We start from the raw sequence: 20,212 nt of genomic DNA, 5'->3' as shown, positions 1-20,212 counted from the left end.
CAGGAGATATGGCAGAGGCTACACAATTTCAAAATAGGACTCATCGCAGGTAAGGAACCACCCACAAGTGAGGAGAGTATAATGGGTGGCCTCTCTTGTTGTGACAGGAGGAAAAGGGTATGGATCGAATCCTTAGCATTTCAGTCACCGTCTAATCTTTAACATTAACTTCCTTTGATGGAGCTGATCTTGGTGTGTACCAATTGAGGGTTGCAAGGGAGTAGTTCGATTCTCCACTATGTACGAAAGCCCAACCATTATTTGCAAGTTATATCTAGGTGGGATGGAAGAACAGACAAAAACTTTGGAATTAATTTATTGAGTGAAAAAAATGTGTGGGACATGACTGAAGAAATGAAACTTGCAACGACTTTGTCCTTTGGTTATTTGATCAAGCACAACAAGCAGGAACAATGAAGGCAACCTGCAACAAATTTTTATTATATAAATTTTCCACTCTTTTTATAACCAATCATAAATTCAGATGGACAATAATGTACCTAAACTATGAGAATGTGTTTAATGTAAAAAGGTACTGATCCACTGTAAACTGTAATTAGCCAAGCTGCAAGAAGACCCAACTGCTTTTTAAGGGTACTACTACAAATTTATAATTTGTTTTTGTTTTTTCTGTGCATTCCAACTTACTTTGGAGTAGATTTACTTCAACTCTGACAAGCCAGCCCTCATTATTTCATCTACGATGAGAAGGTTGCGAGCAATCACGGAACTGGAATGATAAAATATTTGCAGATAAATATTGCCCTAAATCAGCAGAATGAACTAATATACTACCAAGTCAACTTGTTTTGATCATTTCACTTCACATCAATGTTTAAATATACACTAACCAGGCATCAAGCATGTGCTTCTTCACACAATAGTTGTCAAAGATTCCAGCATCAGTGGGGAGTAAAACTTCTCCTGAGGTGATATCAAGACCCACAGGTCTTCCTCCATTGATCTTCAGTTCTTCTCGAAGTTTAACCAGAGTGTCCATGGCATCATATCCACAGTTTTGGGCTGACGAAATAAAAATAATCATATATATAAAACAAGTAAAGACATAATCATCTATTTAATCTAATCAGCAAAGCAATGTGCATGCATAGAACAGCCTTTTTTTTCAGTCATGCACCTCATTTCTACTGCCTCCACATGACTTTTCTGTTGCATTCGCCACCCACATATTACTTCCATTCATAACAGATGGCACAACCACTGCTTCATACACTCCTTTCAATGCTTACATTGATCCCTACTTGGATGGATCAAGTTTGGTGGAAAATGGGCAAAAATGGCTTCCTTGTGCTTCATCTCTACCTCCCCAATTCCAAGTCTCCTCCATACAACCCCCTCTGAATTTATCTCCAAATACTTTTTTCTCATTACATATTTCTACACTATTACTTGCTTCCTTAACTTTCTTAATTCACTTCTACATCCACTCCATTCATTGCTTTATGCAAAACCAATATTAAAAAATTTGCTACTTGAAGCCTCCCAACCTTAACACTCGCTCAACCTTTGCCTACATTCACTTTTTTTCTCTCGCACATGTGCAAATCCAGGCAACAAGTTTGTTTCTCCTCAATCATTCACCAGTGCAGTGCCATCCACAAACAACAATCCACTGCCTTACCTAATGTCTTTGGGATGACCAGAAGTGCATCAGCAAAGGCTCTAACACCATAGCGGGAACGACCTTTCACCTCATTTTCATACTTCATGAGTACATCATATGCAGAAACCTGTAACATTGACAGAACCACATGGTCATTATTAGCCAATGCAGCACTTAAAGTTTTGCTCCTGCCAAATTATTTTATGACAAGAGATAACATTGTATAAATTATGTTTAGAGGAACATTCTGGTTACTAGGTTTACAATTTCTTTGAACAAATTTCAGACCCTTTTCCATGAAAAATTATCACGTCTCCTTTAGAGTTTACCATAAGTGCAAAAGGGGGAGGGGGTGGAATGATATTGTGACACATCATCAAAAGAATGCAGGGAGCAAACTATGGAGCTAATGATGATGATGATATGGCTTAATGTCACACACTCCCCCTATCGGGAGGCTAGGATGGTGCCCCTCACAGAGGGCTGTGTAGCATGGACAAACCATGCCTTTGGTTCAACTTTGCCAGTGGCAGGATTCGAACCGCCCTCACCTCAACCTTCGCCCCAAGTAACGATGCCCTGACCTGCTCAGCCAGCAAGCTAATAAAATATATTTCTGTAACAAAAGTACCCTAGCCAACTATCCAACACATCTGTGTCCTACTGTATGAGATACAATTGTATTTATCCTACTTTTACTTCATATCTGTATTTACTCTTTTTTTTTTTACATGCTTATTAATACTATTGACTTAGTCTTCCTAGTATACAACTTTCATCAATCTTACTTCATAGGCTCCAGCACCCGGGATGAGTGAACCATCATCCAGGGCATTCTTGATTGCCCGCAAACCATCCCTGATGGCATCTTTGGTTTGAGTTAGTGTGTGCTTGTAAGGACCCTTGATCAAGATAGTCACACTATGAGGATTCTTCAGATCTTCTACAAAAGTGTATTTCGTCTCGCCCTAGAAAGAGGGATACAAATTTTTTTTACATTCAAAAGTACATATATATATATACCAAGGGCTTTTTCCCCCCTTTACAAGGGAGGTAGCCAAAGTTAAAAAGTAAACAATAACTGTTGCCACTGGTTTCATTAATTGTAAACATACAGCCCCACAATCGGTACTAGAGCTGCACCAGATCTTCCTGACAAAAAACTGGACCATGCTTGATTAATGTGGGGAAAACCAGCTATGAGGAGGAGGAGGGTGGTGGTGAGAAAGGAGGGGAAATGCATTGGGGAGAGGGATGTAGAGGAAGGGGAGGTGAGGGTCCAAGGACTGGGAGGGGATGTAGAGGCCAGGAGAAAAGGGGAGGACAAGGAGGGAAGCAATAATGGTTGCTAGCTCTCCTTATGTGAAAAAAATGGAATATAGTCCACATTAACATGAAAGATCTTTGGACAGGTCCTGGTCTGGGATTTGAAGTCCAGTAAGGATTTAACTGTATTCAACACCTATCTTCTAGGTCCTAAGTAATATATCACTAAATATTTCAACAATGTTTTCTCAACATCAAGTGCCACTCCAAAATTATAAACTTACCAGGACATGTTCGTAAACAGAACCTGCGGTGCCAAGGCTTTCTTCATCAAGATCATCAACACTGTTCATAGCCATACCACCACAAGCCAAGGCTAACCTTTCCATGTTCCTTCTCTTGGCTCTCCTAAGAGCAATAATGTTCTCCTTGGCCAAAACATCTAATGACAGGGGGTCAATTCCTTTCTGGTTGATTACAACGAAGGATTTGTCATTGCCTGCGCAGACTTTCTTTTTAAGTTCAATAACTTTCTGGACTCTGCAAAAATAGGAAGACAAATAATTATTTGCTGCCTGTGGTAAAAAAATACTTTCAAAATTACATAAAATCCCTTTATGAAGACACTGGGGGTTAGAAAAAGTACAGTATTTACAACTGCCAACTTGCTCTCGTCCATCCATACAGTTAAGAGGCGATTACAATAGTATCATCACCCTTCCCTTCCTCACACACACCAAGGACCTTATTCCCATAAAAGGAGAATGGCAGTCGACAGACCTACCCACTTCATAAACATTAAAACCTATCTAATGCTCCTCTCATTTCAGCACTATGTACATGCCATTATCATTGTCCAGCACCACATTACTCGGGTTAAAGGGAATGAAGGAAGAAAGTGCTTAACATCACATGCAACAAATCTAAGGGGGCATTGTCAACATACCTGTTGTCTATGAACTTTCTCTCAGATTCCACAAGCTTTTCCCTTTCTTCTGCGGATTTATAGAAGAATCCAGAATTTACTTCCGTCTTCTCATACTCCATAGAGACGTTGCAGGTGAGGATGTATGCATTGGAGACTCGCTTAGGCATGTCTGGATGTCTGCCACCATGATCCATCACAAGCCCACGGACTAAAGATGTATCCAACTCAGTTTTGTGCTGGTGGAAAAACAAAACTCATATATTCAACCTCCAAACAGGTATATAAAATTGAAGGCAATTTATAGGGAAGACTTTCAAGTTCTGTGAAATGGAAGAGAAAGGAGCAGGGGTAAAAGACTTTGGTATATGTATACATACATATATATATATTATATATATATAATATACACACACACACATATATATATATCACTGTCCAGTAATGTCGTAACACATTAATAAATACACTAAAAACCCACTGTTGATGGGATTTAAGACAAGAAAGGAAATAACGATTTCCGTATATTTCGATCACTTGCTGTGATCCTCTTCAAGCAAGAGAACCACAGCTAACAGCAAATGATCGAAATATACGGAAATAATTTTTTTTCTTAAATCCAAACAACAGTGGGTTCTTAGTGTATGTATGTATATATATATGCGTAAATAACCACTAGGAAAAAGTAAACTTATTTACGCATTTGTGAACACACGTAGTGTTTTTATTGCATATATATATATATATATATATATATATATATATATATATATACACACACACACACACACATACCAAAGGCTAAAAAATAAATAAATAAAATCCACTCCCACCCATTTCATCCCCACATACTCCACTCCTATCCACCCCCTCCCTCAATCTTATCTTGGCACCTCCTGGATGACGGGTCAGAAGCAGTGTTGCAAAACACAGCACATCCACAGAAAGGCTTATTTCATTAAATTGGTGAACCCCCTCTCCGTCCACTTATGCAAAAATGTAGCAGACAGGGAGAAATCCCTTTAGGCTGTGTCGAATTATTTTTCACACATACTTCTCACCCCCCCATCCCCCTGATGCATCACAGCATCATCCATACACAACCATTCTCCATTCACTCCTATCTTCTGTCCTCTCCAATCCTTCCTCAACAGACATTCCCTTCTTTCCCAATGTCCCTTTTACCCTATCCATCCCTCTGATCCTTGGTTGCCCCTGATGTTCATTCTCATCTCAAACACATTCGAACTCCTCCTCTCTTATGTTCCACGTTTCTGCCCCATACAGTGCTGTTGGCTCAATCACTCCTTCATACAATCTCTTAGCATCCATTCCCAAATGTCTATTTCTCATCCACCAAAGCATTTACTTGCTTTTCTCAATCTACATTCTACCTCCACACCTTCCTTTCCTGCCACATTTGCACCCAATATCCACTTCCTCCAGTCTCTCTCCCTTAATGCTCACTTCCAGTCTGCTGCAATTTTCTCCCCTTGTACATCTCAACAACTTACTTTTACCCACATTGTCTTCAACTTCCTTCTTTTGCACACCTTCCCAAACTTTGTCACTAACTTCCTCAATCCCTCCTCTGATACTGCTACAACCGCATTGACATCAGCAAACAATAACTAGCTTATCTCCCACTTTTCTCCATTTTCTTTAGCCATCTCCAATCCCCAACCCATTACCTTTGCAGTTACCTCTTGCACCACCCCATCCATGTATAAATTGAACAGCCAAGGCAACAGCACATCCATGGCGAAGTCCCACCTTCACCTCAAACCACTCGCTCTCTACTTTTCTGATTCTAACACAAGCTCTACTACTCTTGTAAAAACTCTTGACTGCTCTTAAAAGCCCTACTCCTATCCCATGTATCTGCACTACCTCCTGCAGTGCCTTCCTGTCTATCCTGTCATAAGCCTTTTCCAAATCCATAAAGGCCCAAAAATCCTTACCTTTTCCTAAATCTTTCTCACATGTCTTACCACAAAAATCTGGTCCACGCAACCCCTACCTGTCCTAAATCAACACCGTTCCTCACCAATTACTCCCTCTGTTCCTCTCCTGATCTTCTTTATCAAAATCCTCAATTAAAATTTATCAAAAGCCTTATCAACTACACTTGTCTAACTGATCCCTCTGAAACTACTACACTCACACTTGTCCCCTTTTCCCTTGTAAAGTGGAACTATACAGGCACTCCTCCAGTCCTCAGACACACTACCCTCTTACACAAACCAGTCCACCATCACTTTTTTTTTTTTTACGTTCTGCATGTTCTCAGGTTCCTTACCTGCTCTTATCATCTTAACACTGCCTTCTAGACATATCACCATCAACTCTCCACTACGATTTTTTCCTGGAAATCCACATTTACCAACAACTCCATCTATTGGTTCATTTCCTACCCTAGCATTAAGGTCTCCCAATACCACTACATTGACATTTTTTCCTAAATCCTCTATGCACACATCTACCCAAAAAGCCTCTATGCACACATCTATCCTTTCCTCTACTCTCTTCTCACTACCAGGCCCATATGCACTTACAAAAATGCACATATCCCTTCCAGGTTTCACCTTCATCCACATTAACCTTGAAGAAACTCCTTCCATTCCACCACACACTTATCTCTTCACTTAACCACTTCACTAAGGGACTTAAATCTCGCGGGCAGCAGCCAATGCCAGCCGTACGACGTGTCGTAATAATACTCGCATCATAAAATATAGTCACCGCTTATATCGATCGTTCTCTTTCACCCGCGAATTTTGAAAACCACAGAGAATGGGATTCAGGGCACATTTGGGAGAATGTAAAAACACAGGGGCGACTACAATAAATATAATCAAGACGCCGATATGGCAGCGTCGCGAATCCACTTGCTCCTCATGACGCCTACGTGTGCGGCACCGTATGGAAGGGGTTAATAGTATAGTCATCCCTTCTCTCTTCACACCTGAGATCCCAACTTCACTCCCAAACTCAAACTTGCCTCTCCCTTTCAACTTAATTTCACACCATGCCAACACATCCATCTTTCTTCTCCACAAACATACTGCCTATCTCTTCTCTTTTATCTGTACCATATCCACACACATTACATGCAAAATCTGAGCATTCAAGAGGAAAGGTTATGGCCACTGTCTTCTGGGAGGCAGAAGGGATTTTGCTGGTTGAACTCCTCAAGAACAAGAAAACAATTACATTTGTTTAAAATGAACGAGTTTTGAAAACCCTGGAAAGCTACATCAATGCGTCCTCTTTTAACACAACAATGCACCCATTCACGGTGCTCGGCTGACAAGAGCTGTGCTACGTGAATTTCGATGGGAAATCATCCGACATCCCCCATACAGCCCCGATTTCACCCATCAGTTCTTTTTGTTTCCAAACTTAAAAAAAAAAAAAAAAATCATTGAATGATACCAAGTTTCCATCAGTTGAAGATGTGAAAAGAGCTGCTCCGACATGGTTCAGATCACACGATCCCCAGTTTCACTCTGACTTAACCCCTTCCATACGGTGCCGCACACGTAGGCGTCATGAGGAGCAAGTGGATTCGCGACGCTGCCATATCGGCGTCTTGATTATATTTATTGTAGTCGCTTAAAGGCTGGTATCAACAGCTGGAGGTGAGCCAGCTGTTGTTTGCGGACGACACTGCGCTTGTGGCAGGATCGGAGGAGGGATTGAGGAAGTTGGTGACAGAGTTTGGGAGAGTATGTGATAGAAGAAAGCTAAAGATAAATGTGGGTAAAAGTAAGGTGATGAGATGTACAAGGGATGAAAGTGGCAGTAGTCTGGAAGTGAGCATTAAGGGAGAGCGACTGGAGGAAGTGGATAGTTTTAGATACTTGGGTGCAAAGGTGGAGTGAAGGTGGATTGAGAGAAGCGAGTAAATGCCTTGGTGGATTGAAGAGTGTAATGAGGAATAGACATTTGGGAATGGATGCTAAGAGGAGACTGTATGAAGGAGTGATTGTGCCAACAGCACTGTATGGGGCAGAAACATGGAACATAAGAGAGGAAGACAGAAGGAGTTTGAATGTGTTTGAGATGAGGTGTCTGAGAAGTATGATGGGGGTTACTAGGCTAGATAGAGTGAGAAATGAGGAGGTGAGGAGGAGAACGGGGGTGGAAAGGGAGTTGGGAGATAGGGTTGATGAAAGAGTATTAGGATGGTTTGGACACATGGAAAGAATGAGTGAAGAAAGACTGGTAAGAGGTATGGAAGGCAGATGTGGAGGGAGTGAACATGAGGGGACGTCCTAGGATGAGGTGGATGGATGGGGTGAAGGGGGCTTTGGGGAAGAGGGGAATGTCTGTTGAGGAAGGACAAGAGAGGACAGAAGATAGGGGTGAATGGAGAATGGTTGTATATGGATGATGTTGTGATGCATGAGGTGGAATGGGCAGGGGGATGGGGGGGTGAGGTAGTATGTGTGAGCAAAATTTGACGCAGCCCATAGGGATTTCTCCCAGTCTTCTCCTTTTATGCAATGGGGGGGACGGAGAGGGGGGTCTCCGATTTAATGAAGCAGCCTTGCTGTGGATGTGCTGTGTCTTGCGACACTGCTTCTGACCCAGGGCAGTGGACAAGGTGCAGGGATGACCTGTCATCCGGGAGGTGCTAAGATAAGAGGGAGGGTGGAGGGGTGTGGAGTATATTCAGGGATGGAATGGGTGGGAATGATTTTATGCCTTTTCCTTTTTGGCTACCTCCCTTGTAAGGGGGAAAAAGCCTTGGTATATATATGTATGTATGTATCAACATTTGCAATAGTGTATTGACCTTAATGGAGAATATGATGAAAAATAAACATAACTGAAACCTATTTTTCATACTATCCTTTTTTCCCCATGCACTTTTTGAAGCTCCCTCATATATACATCAATCTGACTAACAGTACAGCAGTTTTAATAACCATTAAGCCTCTTATACCTTCTATGGAAATAGCATGCCAAGGCATGCACCCCACTCATATCTGTCATCCATTTCCCTTTATCTTAGCTACTTGTGGATGATGAAGAAAAGAACCACATTTGTACTACTACATTCAGGTCACTAAGACAAAATCAACACAGAATCTCTAGAGTGATTTATGGGCCAATCTAGTTGTTGTTGCCAACTACCTGGGATCCATGTCTCTTCAGTTCCATTCAACAAAACCCCCATGTACAACAAACTTTGTTCATTATAGGTAAAAGAGCATTCATCTATAACAAAATCTGTGGTAACAAAATTTCTAATACAATTTCTGACCATTCCCCCCAAAATCAGTTCATTATACCAAGGGCCTACATAAAAATTTGCAATAACAAAAAATCCTTAGTCTCCCATACCTGCATATCCATGATCTCAACCATATGTAGATCAAGGGGCTTGCCTTCCTCTTTTATGGCTAAGACTGCATCAACACACACTTCAGTCAGCTTGTCAGCCAACTCTGAATGCACTTTGGTGTGGAGAGCGGTGCGGGCAACCTGGCACAGCCGTTCACGGGTCATTTCCTCCTTCAACCTCATACTTTCTAAGACTTCCATTGCCTTGTCCTGGAAGAAAAAAAGGATACGAATGAAAGAAAAAGAAGAAAAAATTACAAATAAACACACACACAATTCATGAAAAACACAACTTCAAATGTAAATATGATAATTGGAAACTAATGATATAGACCAAGTTGAGAGGGAGGAAAGGGTGGTGGATGGAAGTGGAAGGGGTGGGAATGGGTATTTGCACTTTTGATTTGGCTACCTCCCTTGTAGGGTGGAACAAGCCCTTGGTATTTAGATATAGAGAGATGATACATTACTTTGGCTAACTCTGCCACCGGCATAGTTGAACCAAGGGCCAGGTTCATTAAATTCCATGCTACTAAGTCCTCTGTAAGGGGCATTGTCCTTGCCTCCCGACAGGGGGAGTTTGTGACACTAAACAATATCATCATAATAAATTGCAGAGTAGGAGGCAGAATACACAAAGGCCTCTTCACCTCATTTCAGGAGTCAGCCAGCTAAGGCATGCACCCATCCTTCACCCATTCAAAACACATTTGTTTCCTCTGCTCTCTCGTTTGGAATATGAACTAAAGTTAGCTTATGGAATTCATGCAACCAAGTTAAGACCGATACAAATACTCTATTATCTTACTTCTTCATACCCAAACTTGCAAACATATAAGGTTTTTACTAACTTTATGGATGGCTATTAAACCATTTTTTAAAGATACTAAGGGGGGAAAAAGCACGTTAGGAATACCCATGGCAGAATCACGAATAAAATATAAATGTAAACAATAGTTTGTCTTGCAAATGTTGCTGCACTTCACACATCACAACTTCAATTGTTCCCAATTCTGTGACTACCCCTTTTCAGAAATTCAAAGTGCACTTGATACCTTGATTTACCATGTTCTTGCACTCAAGGCTTCTAAGAGCAGCATGGGAAGAAAACTTGTAAATTGGAGCAACTTTCCAAAAATGATAAAGGGGCTTCCATCATGGAGTGGCTGGAATGAGATACCCAGGCCCTGGGATGCCCACCAGCGTGAGGAGGAAGCTTTGGGTGCTGGCCAGACACCCAGGACAAAGTGGTCTAAACTGTGGACTTTATTGCAAAGGCTGCATGACAATGCTGAACTAGATAAGCTCTAATCCTCCAAAGATCTTAGGAAGTCCTTATCAAATGACAATATGCTGTACAGAAACAGAGTAAGATCTTGTCATTCTTTATACACAAGCCAGCTTGGGAACATCAACCCACCACTATACTCGGTGCATCGAAAACTGGCCGTTAGGGCGGAGCACGGAGATTCCCCGTGTTGCCACATATAATTATTTTATAATTCTATTTTATTTTAAACTTTATTTTATGATTTTATAATGTTGCCACATATAATTATATTATAATTTTTTGTCACACCACCACCACTGAGGTATAAATCAAAGCAATGTTTTCTATACAAAGGTTTCGTTTCCTCGATTCGTGGACATGGCATATGTGCGGGAGAGAGCGACGTTGCCACTCTATCCCTTCTCTGGCCACGCCCCCACACTGCATTCAGAAAACATTGCATCCACACGCACGTTCTCGCCATGGATAAATATAAATTATATATATATATATATATATATATATATATATAGAGAGAGAGAGAGAGAGAGAGAGAGAGAGAGAGAGAGAGAGAGAGTGGGCGAGCCGTGTTATCTGTTGAGATGTGGCAATACCGGGAAATTCCCTAACCCCGCCTTGGCCGCCAGTTCTCGTTGTGTCTACTATAGCAGTGAATCTGAGCGCAGCTTCCTCAGCTCTGGATCCTTCAACGAGCCCAGATTTTTGCAAATGATAAGAGATTCAAGGCAGTGGTTGAAAAATAAGTGTGCATACAAAGTATCTTTCCAATGACAACTCATCTGTTACAGATTTATTTTTTGTAATATTTTGATGCAGCCTGAAGGGACTTCTTCCTCATCTCTTTTTCTGCACAAAGGGATGGGGGAGGGGTGTCACTAATTAAATGAAGCAGCCTTTCTGTAGATGTGCTGTGTCTTGCTGCATTGCTTCTGACCCAGGGCAGCAAGACCCAGGAGTAGGAGTTTGGGGGATGGTTTGGGCATATGGAGGGAGTGAGTGTGTGCGTGTGGGGGGGGGGGCGGTGCAGAAGGGAAGGGAGAAGACAGAGTATAGGGGTGGGTGGGGGTTACCTGAAGAATATTTTGACACAGCAGTCTTCTCTTTTTTCTGCATGAGGGGACAGACTGGAGGTTGTTGATTAAGTGAGGCAGCCTCACTGTGGATGTACTGTCTTGCTGCATTGCTTTTAACCCAGGGCGGTGGGTGAGATACAGGAGCCAAAGGGAGGGGTGTTGAATTGGAGTGGAGTATGTGGAGATAAAATGGGTGGAAGTGGACTTGTGCCTTTTGAGTTTGGCTACCTCCCTTGTAAGGGAGAAAAAGCTCTTGGTATACGTATTTATAAAATTCCACAATTTGGAAGGGCCAAAGTTCTTTCTATTCCAACTTACAGAGGTTTACTCATCAACTAAAGTAGATTTTACCTTTGCAAGCTCAAAGCCTTCTGCAATCAGCCTTGGGTGCACCCCTTCGCTGATCTGGATCTCAGCCTGTTTTAGCATTTCTCCAATGAGGAGGACAGTAGAAGTTGTGCCATCACCAATGACATCATCCTGGGCAGTGCAAGCCTTGGCAATCATACTTGCTGTGGGGTGCTGGATTTGCTGCAAAGGAACAACAGTGATGAAAATAATGTCACAAATCTTTGTTATCAAGCACTTTTCATACACAATTTTCAAGTAGCATTATGTCTGCCCCATCTGTTACAGATTGCATGTATGCTTACCATTTCATGCAGAAGAATGTTGCCATCCTTGGTGATCTTTATATCTCCAGCCCCAGAAACCAACCTACAAAATGTGAAAATGCCAATTAATACTACAACATGTATATATGTGGCTTTGACCTCCCACTTACACAGGGGCGGCAAAGTCAAAGCACTCACCTAAGAAGCCTATTCATCTACTCACTATTCATAACTATTAAAACAATCTTCATGACCTTACACAACTGTTTAAGTTGTCTGTTTCTTCCTTACCATAACTATCGGTGAACAAATATTCTATCTTTTTTTATACATACATACATACATATACCTAGGCTTTTTCCCCCTTACTAGGGAGGTAGCCAAAAAGAAAAAGGCATAAAGTCATTCCCACCCATTCCATCCCTGAATACACTCCACACCCCTCCACCCTCCCTCCCATCTTAGCACCTCCTAGATGACGGGTCATCCCTGCACCTTGTCCACTGCCCTGGGTCAGAAGCATTGTCGTAAGACACAGCACATCCACAGCAAGGCTGCTTCATCAAATTGGCGACCCCCCCATATAAAGGAGAAGACAGGGAGAAATCCCTTCGGCCTGCATAAAAATTTTGCTCACACACACTAAACTAACTCACCCCCCATCCATTCCACCTCATGCATCACATCTTCCATATACAACCATTCTTCATTCACCCCTGTCTTCTGTCCTCTCCTGTCCTTCCTCAACAGACATTCTCCTCTTCCCCAAAGCCACGTTCACCCCATCCATCCATCTCATCCTAGGACGTCCCCTCATGTTCACTCCCTCCACATCTGCCTTCCATACCTCCTTTAGTCTTTCTTCACTCATTCTTTCCATGTGTCCAAACCATCCTAATACTCTTTCATCAACCCTATCTCCCAACTCCCTTTCCACCCCTCTTCTCCTCCTCACCTCCTCATTTCTCAATCTATCTAGCCTAGTAACCCCCATCATACTTCTCAGACACTTCATCTCAAACACATTCAAGCTCCTTCTCTCTTCCTCTCTTATGTTCCATGTTTCTGCTCCATAAAGTGCTGTTGGCACAATCACTCCTTCATACAGTCTCCTCTTAGCATCCATTCCCAAATTTCTATTCCTCATTACACTTTTTAAACCACCAAGGCATTTACTCGCTTCTCTTAATCTACATTCTACCTCCACCTTCACTCCACCTTTTCCTGCCACATTTGCACCCAAGTATCTAAAACTATCCACTTCCTCCAGTTGCTCTCCCTTAATGCTCACTTCCAGATTACTACCACTTTCACCCCTTGTACATCTCATCACCTTACTTTTACCCACATTTATCTTCAGCTTTTTTCTATCACACACTCTCCCAAACTCTGTCACCAACTTCCTCAATCCCTCCTCCGATCCTGCCACAAGCGCAGTGTCGTCCACAATCAACAGCTGGCTCACCTCCCACTTTTCTCCATTTTCTTTAACCATCTCCAATCCCTGACCCAGTACCCTTGCATTTACCTCTTGCACTACCCCATCCATGTATAAGATGTATAGCCAGGGTGACATAACGCATCCTTGACGAAGTCCCACCTTTACCTCAAACCACTCACTCTCTCCATTTCTAATCCTGACACAAGCTCTACTACTCTCATAAAAACTCTTGACAGCTCCCAGAAGCTTTCCTCCTATCCCGTATATCCGCATAACCTCCCACAGTGCCTTTCTGTCTACCCTGTCGTAAGCCTTTTCCAGATCCATAAAGGCCCAAAAAACATCCTTCCCCTTTCCTATAGCTTTCTCACATATCTGTCTTACCACAAAAATCTGATCTACACAACCTCTACCCGTCCTAAATCCACACTGTTCCTCACCAATTATCCCCTCTGTTCCTCTCCTAATCCTCTCAATCAAGATTACAAAGGCGGAGCATGCCGACAGAAGACCTTTTGATCATATATTAATAAAATAATAAATAAAAACTATAACAATGTACATACATACATACATATACCAAGGCTTTTTCCCCCTTACAAGGGAGGTAGCCAAAAGGGAAAGGCATAAAAACACTCCCACCCATTTCATCCCTAAATACACTCCACACCCCTCCCACCCTCCCTCTCATCTGAGCACCTCCTGGATGACGGGTCATCCCTGCACCCTGCCCACCGCCCTGGGTCAGAAGCAGTGTCGCAAGACACAGCACATCCACAGCAAGGCCGCTTCATTTAATCGGCGACCCCCCCTTGCATATAAGGAGAGGACGGGGAGAAATCCCTTCGGGCTGCGTCAAAATTTACTCACACATACTACCCCACCCCCCCGCCCATTCCTCCTCATGCAATCACATCATCATCCATATACAACCATTCTCCACTCACCTCTGTCTTCCGTCGTCTCCCTTCCTTCCTCAACAATGTAAATAACAAATTAAATACATAAATAAATGCATAAGCATTCCCAACTACACTTAACAAGCTAATCCCTCTGAAACTACTACATTCACACTTATCCCCCTTTCCCTTGTAAAGTGGAGCTATACAAGCACTCCTCCAGTCCTCCGGCACTCTACCTTCTCTCTAGCAAACATTAAATAACCTCACCAGCCAGTCCACCATCAATGTAACTCCTTTTTTAAGACATTCTGCATGGCATCCATCCAGACCAGGTGCCTTACCTACTTTCATCATCTTAACTGCTGCCTTCACTTCATCCTTCCTTATTTCTCCTCCATTTTCCTCACTCATCACTCATTTTCTTAGCATTTCCCACTGCAGCTATCTTTCCCTCCCTATCCTCCTTCACATTTAGCAACTCTCTAAAATATTCTGCCCATCTTCCCCTTACTGCCTTCTCCTCCATTATCATCTCTCCATCTGCACCTTTTACCTTTTCTTCTCTACTTGATTCGCCTCCTCTTCCTCTCTTAATTTCTTTCCAAAACATCTTTTTATTACTTTCAAAATTTTCTGCCATACTCTTACCCCATTTTACATCTGCTCTCCTCTTTGCCTCCTTTACCATTTTCTTTACTTCTCTTTTCTTTCCTTTGTATGTCTCATCAACAATACATGGTAAAATTCCAGAATCATTCACAGATACTTAACATGAAACTTGTATTGTCTAACAGCTAACCTAATTTGATCTATGGAATATTCCATAAAAGGAAAGGGTACTTTTTTAAAAGCACACACCTATGTGATGTAGCAATACAAACTTAAATATTAATTTTGTAAGTTATCCATCAATGTAATATACATTTTTTCTTGGTGCATATCAAAAAAAGAAAAAAGTTGCTAAAAGCCATACACAAACAAATGTAACCACTTCAACTCCTTGATACCATCTTTGTTTTGGTAGATGCAGATGTCAAAGAAATTAAAGTATGATAAATTTGTCTATTCCAACCTAACCTAATCAAACCTTCCTACTTAACCTAACCTGCATTTAGTTATGCAGTACCTATAATTCTAGAGGTCACCATTTTTCACCTCCGAATATATCAAAATAAAAATGATGTCTAAAGGAGTTGACGTGACTTTGTGTATAGCTTATGGCAATGTTTTCTGTTATTAATTTCTGCCACAAAAACATGTATTGTTGATGCATTATAATTTACAAAAGCAATATCTAATTTTCTAATGCTATACTGAGTAGGTATACACCTTAAAAAAAAAAAAAAAAAAAAAATCTATGAACCCAGTTTCTACACCCTGATTAAAAATTCCTGACAATAGCCAGAAAATATCCGAATTTAATCAATTCTTCCACGGTAAATAAAACTTTATTATTCACCTACAGCATCGTATCCGACAATTAAGTTTTCAAAGCCAATATTACTCCAATATTCAAGAAAGGAAGTAAAATGAAGGCTTTAAACTATCGTCCAGTGAGTCTGACATCAATTCCATGCAAGATTTTAGAAAAACTTAAGAAAATCATAATGGAACATTTGGACAAAAACCAAATACTGTCGAGTCATCAGCATGGTTTTCGACCTGGAAGATCGTGTCTCACTCAATTACTCGAGTATTTTCAAGATTTGGAGGATGCCATTGAGGCAAAGGAGGATGTTGATGTGATCTACTTGGATTGTAAGAAAGCTTTTGATAATATTCCGCATCAACGTGTCTTGAATAAGTTAAAAGCTGTGGGCATTGAAGGGGACATATGGAGATGGATTCAGGCCTTTCTGGAGAACAGAAGGCAGAGGGTTGCAATCATAGGTGCTTATTCAAGTTGGCTAGATGTATGGAGCGGTGTCCTTCAAGGGAGCAAGCTGGGTCCGATTTTGTTTCTGATCTTTATAAATGACTTATTTGATGATATACAGTCCAGTGGCAAGTTATTTGCTGATGATGCAAAAATTTACAGGAGAGTGAACAGCCAAGATGATAAAACAGTTCTTCAAGAAGACCTTTGCCGCTTGCAGGAGTGGAGTGCAAAATGGCTCCCAACATTTAATATGGAGAAATGTAAAGTGATGCATGTTGGGAAAAATAATGCTAACTATAATTACTACATAGATGGGTTCCCATTGCAGTCTACAACAGAAGAAAAAGACTTGGGGGTATATGTGACACCTGACACATCACCTACTGTACACATATCCAAGGCTGCTGCCAAGGCCATCTCTATGTTAGGAAGGATCAAGAGAACATTTACTTATATGGATAAAGAAATATTCCTAGCCCTATACACAACATTGATAAGACCCCTTATGGAGTATGCTGTACAAGCCTGGTTCCCGTATAAGAAAAAAGACATTAACATTTTGGAAAAAGTCCAAAGAAGAGCCACTAAACTTGTTCCCCAACTAAGAGAAATACCCTACAGTGAAAGACTGGATGCCTTGGGACTAACCACCCTACAGGCAAGAAGAATATGCGGGGACATGATTGAAGTATACAAGATGCTCAATGGAGACGAGGATATTGACTGCAGTCAATTCCTCCAAATTGAACTGAGAGAAAGGTACGAGACCAGAGGGCACCAGTGGAAACTAAAGAAAACAAGGTACAGAACAACCAAGAGAAGTAACTTTTTTTACGCCAGAGTAGTAAACAAATGGAACAGTCTACCGGAAAATGTAGTTAATAGTTCAAGTATCAACATGTTCAAGAATAGATATGACCGGTATACTGTAGAAATTCAGAGAAGAGGCTATTTACAAGAGCTCTAGCTCCCTTGCCTCTTTGACATCACTACGGTAAGCATTTAGGTGTGGCAAGAGGTTTACGTATTTGGAATGAATTGTTAAGGTTTAGCATCTTCCAATTTAAACACTAAATTATAATCAACATTGATGAATCACTGGACAATCATGAATAAAAACAATTACAAAAACTTATGAATTATTATCTACTGTCATAGGAAGTGTTTAGAAGTGTCAATACTTTAATCCTAAACTGAAGAATGGAAGGAAAGGAAAGGAAAAATAAATAAATAAAATAATGAAATAAATCGATCCACTGCCCCATATACATCTTCCAGGAAAGAAACAGCACTTCGGGAATTGGCCCATGACATAAAACAATTCCCGACGTGGGTTTTAAGTCCTGGGCCCAAATGTCCGGACAAGAGGCAGTTGTTGAGTATTGGATTAAGAGACCTTGGTGTATTAAGAAAACAAGATCCCTTGATTAGGCCCGATTGCAACACATGAAGTAATCCATCATGGTTTATATTGATTGGAATTTGTTTCATTGATTTTCCCTAACCAAAACCTTGAGTTCCCCATGAAGTATCTTAGATTATTTGAGGTAAAGACTAGGGGACGGTGAGGATGATATGCCAATGGCAGCGTCCAAGTCATCACCTTTGCCCTGTGTGTGCTTACTGGAGGAGCAGATAATAGCTACTGCTCAGAGCTGGAAAGGAATGCAGGACTCAAACCCATTACAAGACCTGCATACTAGGGCGGGGGAGGTGAATATGAAACACGTTCTGGTCGAAACATCATATTCGTTCAAAGTCAAACACATCAAAAACAAAATTAAAAATATAAACTTCACCTCCAATGGAAGGCTGGTATTATAGTACAAATTTATTAAAACTGCTCAACAACATCCCTTGACATCTAAGAGATAGCTTCCATAGTAAAGTATTTAAAATTCCAGAATTACACAAACACATATCTAACATGAACCTTACAACCAATAGCTATTGATTGACCTAATACAGCCTAACCTAACCATTCCATTGAAAAAATAATCTTTCAAATGCAATGAAGAAAATGAAAAATGTGTTTAAGAATTAAGACTGAAGTAAAACCTACAAGTCATCAAGAAAGACAAACTTCTTATAGGCTGAAGACACACCACCTCTCCCTTCATAATAGACCTGGCCCAGCACATTGAATCCTAAACGGAGGATACAGCGACAGTCTATCCGAGATCGATCAGCCAACATAAACAACAAGGTATGGATGCCCCCACCCCTAAACCCGGTCTGTGTACGACGAGCCAATTTTTACATAAATTACGAGAATATATATGCCGGTGAAGAAGTCAATGACTGGAGATGTCATAAACATAAAAATGTTCTTGTGGCACCATCCATATTTCAACTCTGGATTTATGTAATATAGATTTTAACTTTGGAATGAGTCACGAAAGCACACTGCATGTCACTCTACTTACATTTTCATTGTTCCTTTTGGGCCAAGATTTGTCCTCAACACGTCTTGTATGCCTCTAGCCCCAGAAATATTGATAGCCATAGCCTGTGAGGACCTAGCCACTTCGGCTTTAGGATTTAAGGTCTTAATTGCTGCCATTGTGTCGACTTCTAACCACTACAAGCTCCACTCTTTGCGGCCCACAGTGCACCTACGAATGGAGAAGCATGCGAGGGAAGATGTTCCAATAATATAAATGTAACATTTAACTCCTGTAATTAAAAATACGGTTGTATGCCCTTGTCACATTTAATTTTTGAGTATTTACTGGTAATATGATTAATTTAGGATAGTGATATACCAACTGAAAGTTTTATATTTTTGTTATTTACTATTAGACGAACACATGGCGGGAATATTCTAGAATCGTCTGCAATGTTACAGAAGGCATGATTAATCGTTTGGAGATTGGGTTTTTCTTTCAACTGAGAAAAATAATGTATCAATAAAAATAAACATGTAAGATAACGACATTTGTGTATGGACTTCGTATAATTGTGTGAATTATTACACTTGCAATATATACTCGTAATTATTCACATAATTCATCATACATACTGTGTGCTGTACTATTTATCTACAGTAATTGTATTTCTATAACCTTTTCATATTCTTTTCGCCGCACAAGTTAACATGTTTTCATAGTCAGCCTTGTTCACATTTCCGTAATTCTTCAAGCAAAAATAATGTCATATCTCTTTTTTAATTTTTTTTTTTTTTTTTGTTCTCGTACAAGAAGTAGCCTACACAGCGAATGCTCTAGGGACTGATTAGGGGCGTTCCTACAGACTAGAGTAAAATATCTACTCCTTAAATGAAATATGCTACTTTTGTACTGTGACTATCCCTCCTGTATGTTGTTCCCTTGAAATCGCCATTTACTATTTCTATAAGTATATATTTTTTCTTTTTCCCTGTATCCTCTGTGGTAAAGGGAGGAAAGAATTATGCCACCCTAATGAGAGTCGTAAAAGGCGACAAAGTTTGACGGAGTGATGGGACTAGGTATTCTGCTCAATGTTCATCCTACGAGAAGTCACAGCACTTGCCTGGCTACTTCCCTTATAAGGGGGGTGAAGTCCTTAGTATATATATATATATATATATATATATATATATATATATATATATATATATATATATATTTATATATATATATATATATATATATATATATATATATATATATATAAAATAAATGTGCTAGCCAAGGTACATTCTATTGCATAGGTCTCCACCCTCTATGGTCCCTGATAGGTTCCTATGTAATCCTAATAAAAATCAACAATCGATGAAACTGTACCATTGCCCTTATTTTACCCTGAAATATGTATATATTGACTGTATATGGATATGTCAATAAACTGAGCTCAGCGAGTTT

The 20,212-nt window shown here is 40.6% G+C and overlaps 2 protein-coding genes across 3 annotated transcripts in view; one reads left to right on the top strand and one right to left on the bottom strand.

The window, feature by feature from the left end:
- Positions 1 to 519, top strand: part of LOC143038432 (uncharacterized) — a 65,814-nt gene extending 65,295 nt beyond the window's left edge. For both annotated transcript variants that reach the window (XR_012967563.1, XR_012967562.1), the window contains exon 4: positions 4 to 519. The gene's annotated coding sequence lies outside the window, so the exon portion shown is untranslated. The remainder of the gene's footprint in view (positions 1 to 3) is intronic.
- Positions 303 to 19,018, bottom strand: CCT6 (chaperonin containing TCP1 subunit 6). The gene is made up of 11 exons (XM_076207615.1): positions 18,794 to 19,018; positions 12,185 to 12,248; positions 11,883 to 12,062; positions 9,168 to 9,377; positions 3,837 to 4,054; positions 3,175 to 3,430; positions 2,413 to 2,592; positions 1,643 to 1,751; positions 852 to 1,023; positions 649 to 730; positions 303 to 424 (listed from the first exon to the last, which is right to left on the bottom strand). The coding sequence occupies exons 1-10, from the start codon at positions 18,928 to 18,930 to the stop codon at positions 661 to 663; spliced, it is 1,596 nt and encodes a 531-aa protein (XP_076063730.1). The 5' UTR covers positions 18,931 to 19,018; the 3' UTR covers positions 303 to 424; positions 649 to 660.
- Between the last annotated feature and the right edge of the window lie 1,194 nt (positions 19,019 to 20,212).

This window comes from Oratosquilla oratoria, chromosome 24 (assembly GCF_046742065.1).
Source record: "Oratosquilla oratoria isolate Oo_2021 chromosome 24, ASM4674206v1, whole genome shotgun sequence".
Taxonomy (NCBI): domain Eukaryota; kingdom Metazoa; phylum Arthropoda; class Malacostraca; order Stomatopoda; family Squillidae; genus Oratosquilla; species Oratosquilla oratoria.
The sequence above is the reverse complement of the archived record's forward strand: the minus strand, read 5'-3'. Positions and strand labels throughout refer to the sequence as shown.

What these genes read in the sequence shown, in the direction of transcription:
- CCT6 (XM_076207615.1), bottom strand. Translation starts at nt 18,930, where the DNA reads ATGGCAGCAATTAAGACCTTAAATCCTAAAGCCGAAGTGGCTAGGTCC. An exon ending in CCAAAAGGAACAATGAAAAT is followed by an intron (nt 12,249 to 18,793) that starts GTAAGTAGAGTG and finishes CACATTTTGTAG; the next exon opens with GTTGGTTTCTGGGGCTGGAG. An exon ending in ACATTCTTCTGCATGAAATG is followed by an intron (nt 12,063 to 12,184) that starts GTAAGCATACAT and finishes GTTCCTTTGCAG; the next exon opens with CAAATCCAGCACCCCACAGC.